General features: G+C 45.7%; 1 protein-coding gene across 2 annotated transcripts in view; it reads left to right on the top strand.

Moving 5' to 3' along the window:
- The first annotated feature begins 234 nt into the window (after nucleotides 1-234).
- SH3KBP1 (SH3 domain containing kinase binding protein 1) overlaps nucleotides 235-7,145 on the top strand; it is a 213,199-nt gene continuing 206,288 nt past the window's right edge. For both annotated transcript variants that reach the window (XM_082279426.1, XM_082279425.1), the window contains exon 1: nucleotides 235-435. In XM_082279426.1, coding sequence (XP_082135552.1) covers nucleotides 432-435 — 4 coding nt within the window. In that variant the 5' untranslated portion in view covers nucleotides 235-431. The remainder of the gene's footprint in view (nucleotides 436-7,145) is intronic.

Below are 7,145 nucleotides of genomic sequence, written 5' to 3'. Positions count from 1 at the left end.
CGGCGGTCGCTGCCCGCGCTTGAGGGCTCGAGCAGCTCCCGCCCCGCTCTCCGCCGCGCTCACTGCCCGCCCCTCCCGCGGCTCGGCGGCACAGGCTACTCCGGGCGCTTTCGCCCTGGGCTGCTTTCCCGGCGGCAGCGGGGACCCAGGTGCCTGCAGGAGCTGAAGGCTGAGCCCCTTCTCTCGCCTGATTTCTGTATATTTCCTTTTCCTCGCACACGCTGAGGGAGCCGCGGCGCAGGACGCAGGATGCAGCCCGGCTGCGGCGGGTGCTGAGCGCGGCGGCCGCCGGAGGAGGGAGCGGCTCTGTCAGCGCCTCCGCTCCGCGCGGCGGCGGCTCGGGCGGTCTCTCGCCCCCTTCCTTCGCCGTGGCCACCCGCCCCAAACTTTCAGCCTGTTCTCGCTGCCAGGCGAAGCCCAGCTCGACATAAATGGGTGAGTTCAGGCCGCCGAGTGCCGGGGGGCCAGCTGGGGCTCCCGGCTGGCCGGTGGGGTGCATGTGCCGCTGGGGGCGGCGGGAGGGAGGTGGCCGCCGCCGGCCTCCGCTCCTCCACCTCACGGCTTTTAACTTCTCCTCCCCTCCCCTCCCCCGGCCGAGGCAATAATTGTTTTCATGTGACAGGCGGAGAGAACGGGGTTGGCGGCGACAGGGCGACGGCCGGGTGGGTGCCCCTCGGGGCTGCCGCGGTGGGTGCCGCCGAGCGGGGCTGACACGATTACGAGCCCTCCCGTGCATCGGCTGCCCGGCCTCGCCACCCTCCCGGCGGCCACAGCCCTCCCCGGGCAGTCTGGGGTGTGGTGGTGCCGGGCCGGGCTGGGCGGAGAGAAGAGAGACCTCCGCTCCGGGCGCGCAGGTTGAGCTCCGAGGGGCTGCGGAGAGCGCGGGCGGCGGGGGGGATGTACCGCCCGGCACTGCCCCGCACCGCCCGGCACTGCCCCGCACCGCCCGGCACTGCCCCGCACCGCCCGGCACTGCCCTGCCGGGCGGGGGCGGCCGCCGGGGCCGCTGCGCGGGGTCGCTGGAGCCGCGGCGCGGGGGGCGGCCGCGCTCGACAGCCGCTGCCCGTGAGGTGTCACCCGCGGGCTTCGGGAAGAGGCTGCGCCTGGATGCCCGGCCCGGGCTGGGCAGCGCCCGTTACCTGTGCAGGAGGCAGGGAGGGAGGACGGGGTTGAATTGTCCCATTATGCGGGGTGAGGCGGCAGCGGCGGTGCCAGGCGCGGGCTGGCTGAGCGATGCGCCCGGGGCGTCGCTGGAGTGCCTCTGCCCAGCGCGGAGCCCGGCGGAAAATGACGGATAGGCGGGAACAAAAGAAGCGGCAGCTGTCAGTGGGCAGCCCTGGTGCACACACCGGCCGGCGTCTGGAGACAGCAGCGAACGGCGCTCCGAAACAGTTTGGATGTCCCCAGACCCTCGGCTGCCCGCTTCGCTCACGGCGACGGAAATGCGATTGGACTGTGGGGGAACCTGAGAGCAGCATCACTGAAACGACTGAATATAATGCGTTATGTGGGAAGACATTTTACACAATTTCACCTGTTGTAATACAGTGACGTTGTGAATACAGTAGGAAATAAATCGTCCCTTTGTTCTCTGAGAGATTAGTTTGCAGGGTGCTATGGGAGCGATGCACATCTGCTCTACCTGTGTCTTACCAGATTAAGCACAAGCTTTTTCCTATCGACTTTCAGTTAGTTCTCCCGTTTGGGCTGAGATGGGTTCATCCCTGTGCAGCTCGTTCGGCTGTATTGATCCGGCGGAACTCTGCCGCTGCTGACAGTAGGCCGGCATCCCAGGCTGCCACAGTTAATTGGGGGCATTGTAGAAGCTCTGTTAGGGTTGGTTTGCCGGCTCACTGGCACAACTCTCAACTTCTGTCACAACAGATAAGGTTTTAAACATAGCGTTGTATTGAGAGGTTGGGTTTGTAACTGCTGAATGGAGCAGAATCTGTACTCAGTAGGGCATGTCATAGGAAATAATTTTTTAAAACTTATTTTTGGTTTCTTATCCTCTCCCCATGCGTTTATATCTTTCTAGCTTTGTATTGTGATACAATAAGACTTTTCTGATTTCAATCCATAGTCCAAATATTAGCCCTTATGGTTCAAAAGATTAAGGAAAGCAATAAAGAACCAACAAAGTAATTTGCATTGGTAGAGCTCTAGGAAGGTTTTTAATACTGTAACTTCGTCATAAAGGTCATCTTTTTTCTTTTTATTCCACCCTTCCCTCTTCTGGGCTATGATCCTACACATCTGGCTTCTTTGAAGCTCATTTGGATGATGACTTTCCCAAATCACCATGATTCAGTCTTACTTTGCTTTGCAAAATGGGAGTGGAGGAAAGGTAGATATGATTTCATTGTTGTTCCTATCTTTAAATGGTAAGTGATTCTCACAGTTTACAAACAAGTAGAAAATTGTGCAAGGAGGTGCAGATATGCATAGTATGAAAGTAAAATCTTTCTAGGAGATAGCAAATGAAAGGAGTTTTATTAAAAACATTTTTAAATAGTTAGCATTTTTGTAAGGTGTCACAGATGCAGAAGAGAATAGGTGAATTCTTTGTGTACTACACTGTTAAAATTCCTAACGTTTTATTTTTAAATTACTTGTATGCCTTCTGTTTTAACCATTTATATTTTCTGTGTGGCACTGCAGAGTGTTTTTAGCCCAACCCTGTGCATGTGTATATATGTGTGTATGTTACACGTACCTGTATACTGAGAGTCAGTGCTTTTTAACAGCACACACCTCAAACCTTAAAAGAGCTACTTCATGCAATTGGTGTTTTACGAGTTCTTCTATGACTTTATAGGTAGAGTACATTAAAATTAATTAATTTACACTTGGAATGGACTTGTCAGGAGAGTTGAGTGAAATAATGGTGTTAGTTCTCTACAACATAAAAAAGGGGGAAAAGGCAGAGATCTTAAAGGTGAATGCAGTGAAACAAGCTTGGTCCCCCTCCTTAAATGTTTGAGAAGTTAAGAGGTGGTGTTTTGTGGGGACTTGTGTGTTTGGGAGGGTTGTTCGTTTGTTGTTGCTTTTGGGTTTGTTTTGTTCTGTTTTTATTTTGAAACTACTTAGACTTGCATATGGTTAGGGAACTCAGTCTCATCTGCAAGAGGATGGGGTCCCCACACATCAGACTGCACACCTGAAGTTGAGGGTGCAGAAAACAACGTAGATACGGGAGTTCCTTGGAGGAAACCTGGTTTGAAATGTTCTGCTTATCAAATTTAGAAAATGCAAGATTAGAAGTGTGATTCTAGAGAGCAGCCTTTAACTGCCATCATCACAAAGCAGCGGTGCAGCTCCTTCTGTCAGCCGAGACACACCTCCCAACTTCTGCAGTAAATGAAGGAACATCCTTTCTTCTGCTGTGCAGTCTTTGCTCGTGTTCAAAGCACAGCCAGTTTAGTGCAGTAAAAGAGGTGTGGGTCCTGTATAATAACGTTGCAATGAGGCTATGCAGCTGAAGCTTTCATCACACTGCTTAAACACTTTCTGCATCAATATTTTTTTATCTAAATGTTTTTCAAGGTATTGTTAAAGCTCTGCTCTTTGGAAAGGGGAGGAGAGGAAATGCTGCTTTTTTAAAATGTGAAATCATATTTTTAAAATGTGAAATCATATCAATCATCTCTGCTGCCAACATAGTTGGGAGTTTGGATCCAGAGAGAGCCTTGTGCCCTTTGAACCAGTTAGATTAGTTATACTGGCAGACTGCGTGGTTTTACATAATTGGTTGATAAAGGTGCTTTGCTGTGGAATACTGCAGCTAGTTTGTACACACCAAAGGAATGTTACACCAAGAAGTAATGGAATCCAAAGGGTTCAGTCTATGTGAAAGTCTGATTATTCTGTACTAGCTGCAATCCCTTTTTCTGTTTTTACCTTTCTTATTTTTTCTTTTCATTTTCCAAATTCTCCTTTAACCCCTGCCCTCAACTTTGCCCCCCATCTGTTTCTCTTTACACATTTCAGAGATGCTGCTTCCTCCTTCTTCCTCTCTCTTATCGCAGCATCAACAGAGTGAGTGCTCTGAGCACATTTCCTGTGTGTGGGGCCAGGCTGACCTCCAGCACCAGAGCTGTGCCTGCATCCAAACTTCTGCTTGGTCCCATGGTGACAACTGGAGAGTGCTCACTGCAGCAGGAGCCAGTGGGGAGTGCAGCTGGGAAACTCCAGCAACTCTACACTCTCATCTAAAACGAAGCATTTTTGAGGCCTGAGCTTAGCAGAAGTTGTACACATCACTCACAGAAGATGGTAGGTGTGCTTGTGGTTGCTTCTCCAGAATGATGGAGGTATTGGAGCCTTTCAGTAAAACAGCTGTAAGATTTTTTAAATAGAAGTAATATCTGTCATTCTAGTAATCCTTGAAGGCAGTTGAACAGTTTCAGCTGAATAAGGAAAAGTCATAAGAAAGATGATTAACATGACATTTTACACTTGTTTTTTTTTTTTTAAATAAGGTTTTAAGCAACTCTAAAGTGGCTTTATGGAGAAAATATTGTGTAAAAATCCTTCCCAACTTGTAAGAAGTCTTCATTCTCCTCCTCATAGGGGGTGTTACTGATTTTAATTCTTTTGTGGTCATTGGTAGGTTTGTTTCTCACAAGAAAGCAGTTACACTGGAGTTGTTCAGGATCAGATTCCCATTGGTTTGGTCACATCTTACAGTCTGTGAATGGTTTATGGTCTGAGTTCCAGTGGAGTTTTCATAAACCGTAATAAAATATTTTCAGTAACCTGTATAAAGTTTCATTAAAAAATAGCTAGCATGAAGCTTTCTTTTCCTAGCGATCAAGAGATAATGACATTTCTGTCATAAAATGTTGTCAGAGCTGCCTTCTAAATGGATCAAGATAGTGGTTGGAAATCAAGAAATATAAAATATGTAATTATGCATGTATGTGTAAAAGATTATGAAAATAATTTCTGATTGTGACATCTCTTCTGCTTGCTCCTTTCCAGTAGCTCTTCTCTCCTCAGACTCTCTGTTTTTTTTATATTAACTGTTGCTTTTAGCTCAGGAAGTGTGATAACATAATACTTAAAATAAATGGTTTCTTAAAAGAGCATAATTCTTGCCTGTTTTTTGTGCTAATCAAAGATTCATCTGTAGAAAATTACAACAGAGCTGCTAGAAAAGGGTTTTTTTCTGCCTGGGTTTAAAGAAGCAATGTAATGTGCATGTAATAATAATAATGTAATGTAATAAACCACTTTATTGAGAAGCAGTTTTCTTTTGATACGAATGCTGAGTGCATACATATTTCTGTTTAAACTGCTACTAATGTAATATACACAATTTATCACAATTTGTCTGTGATGTTATTCAGATTGCTTATTTTGTAATTGTTATTTACTGGATGTTAAGAGGGTTTTCTAAGAATACTGCTGGTGTATCAGAATTTGTATAGGCGATCAGTGTTGACCTTGTAGATAATGCATTGACTCCTTCTCTGCTTGTAGGGGAAGGGTCACATGTGTTAGGAGGAGAAAAAGGGAGCTTGGTAATGTGAAATGTGCAGCTGAAATTTCAAATCTGATGTGTTAGAGGTCACTGAAGTGCTGCAAGCAGGTTAGCCCTGATGAGATCAAACGAGTGAAAACAGCTGCAGAGATGGTATCTGTTGTTTTTCTCTGATCCTTCTGGTATAGAGCAAGCTTATAAAAAATGATGATGGATTTTGTATGGTTCCTATCTATGTGTTTTTTAAAATCCTGGACCAAGGAGCGGATGTTTTCCCTTGATGCAGAAGCAGGAAGTAGCTGCAGGGCATATCTACATTCTGTACACTGAGGAATGATGAAAGAATATATTAGGGGGAGGGGAATGGGAGAGGAGGTGAGTATGAAGATTCAGTAATTCAGCTAATGTAAAAGTAATTGCTGACAGTCTGCTTCACACTGAGAGGAAACACAATAAATGCTTGAAGTCCCTATGTGTAAGAGAATATGCAAATACTGCAGTTCAGCAGTCATGGGTTGTATTATCAAATGAAGTTGACTTTCCCCTCCTTTTTGTTATTGATAACCGAGAAGAATCAGTAGAAACCAATCCTTGAGAATGCAATGGTAAATCCACATAAAAGCTGTGTGGTGAGATGATGGTTGCAAGGTCTTGGCTATGCTTTGTTCCTAATATAACTTTGCCTTGGAGAATGGAGCATCCTGGAGGATGAGCAGTGGAAGGGGAAAGGATGTCTTTGTTCCCAGTCTTATAGCAGTTTGTGTTCCAGGGGGAGTGTTGCTGAGAATTTGTGCTTCTGATTTAGCATGAAGAGTTGTGTGGAGTTGTGGATCAGAAATGATGTCTGTGCTGAAGAAAATTCTCTTTAGCAACAAAGATAAAGTATTATAGAAAGCTGAGCAGTTATACAAGGAAAATATCCCTAACTTCTGATTAATTTGTAGTGTCAGTATAAAGAGGTATCTTTTGAACTCTGCCTTTGAATTTCATTAGGAGTATTGTACAGAAGGAAAAAGTTCCTCTTTATCTCATTCTCTGTCTTTTATACTGTGCAGCTAAATCACTTCTGACAATTGAAACCAGCTCACACAAAAACCAGTGTAAGTCTATTCATTTATTTGAAGATCAAAGTCAGCATTGGTGCACAGCTCCCTGGGGAACTAAAGCTTTTTCAAAAGTGTCAATATAGATTCGTTGCATGTGTTGCAAGTCAAGGCCCAATTAGACTAGATCTAGATCTTTAAAGGTCCCTCCCAACCCAAAGCATTCAAAATGATCTATCAATATTTAATTAGCTTTCAGTGGTCACACTGCTTGTATTTAAAAATTAAGTGGTTTATGTCCCACAAGTAATTTGTAATTAATGAATACGCAACTTACATTTAAAAAAACAAAACAAAAAAGCACCCCTGCAAAATAGGAATCCTCATAACATGTTGTGTTCTCCACCTGCAATTTCCAGGAACTTGCTTTTTACCTTAAAAAGCAACATACCAGTGCTTTTTATTGATAATGAGGCCCGAAAGAAGCACACACGGAAGTCACTTCAGGATGTTTTCCTGCTTGTTTTAGGTTGGTTTTGTGAGAAGAAGTTCTTGGAGGTCAGTGCAACTGCTGGTGCTGTATGGACTACTTGTGTCAGCCTGACTCTCTTTGTATG

This window comes from Coloeus monedula (assembly GCF_965178545.1).
Source record: "Coloeus monedula genome assembly, chromosome: 3".
In the NCBI taxonomy this organism is placed as follows: Eukaryota; Metazoa; Chordata; class Aves; order Passeriformes; family Corvidae; genus Coloeus; species Coloeus monedula.
Note: the sequence above shows the minus strand (reverse complement) of the source record. Positions and strands in the feature narration are given on the sequence as shown.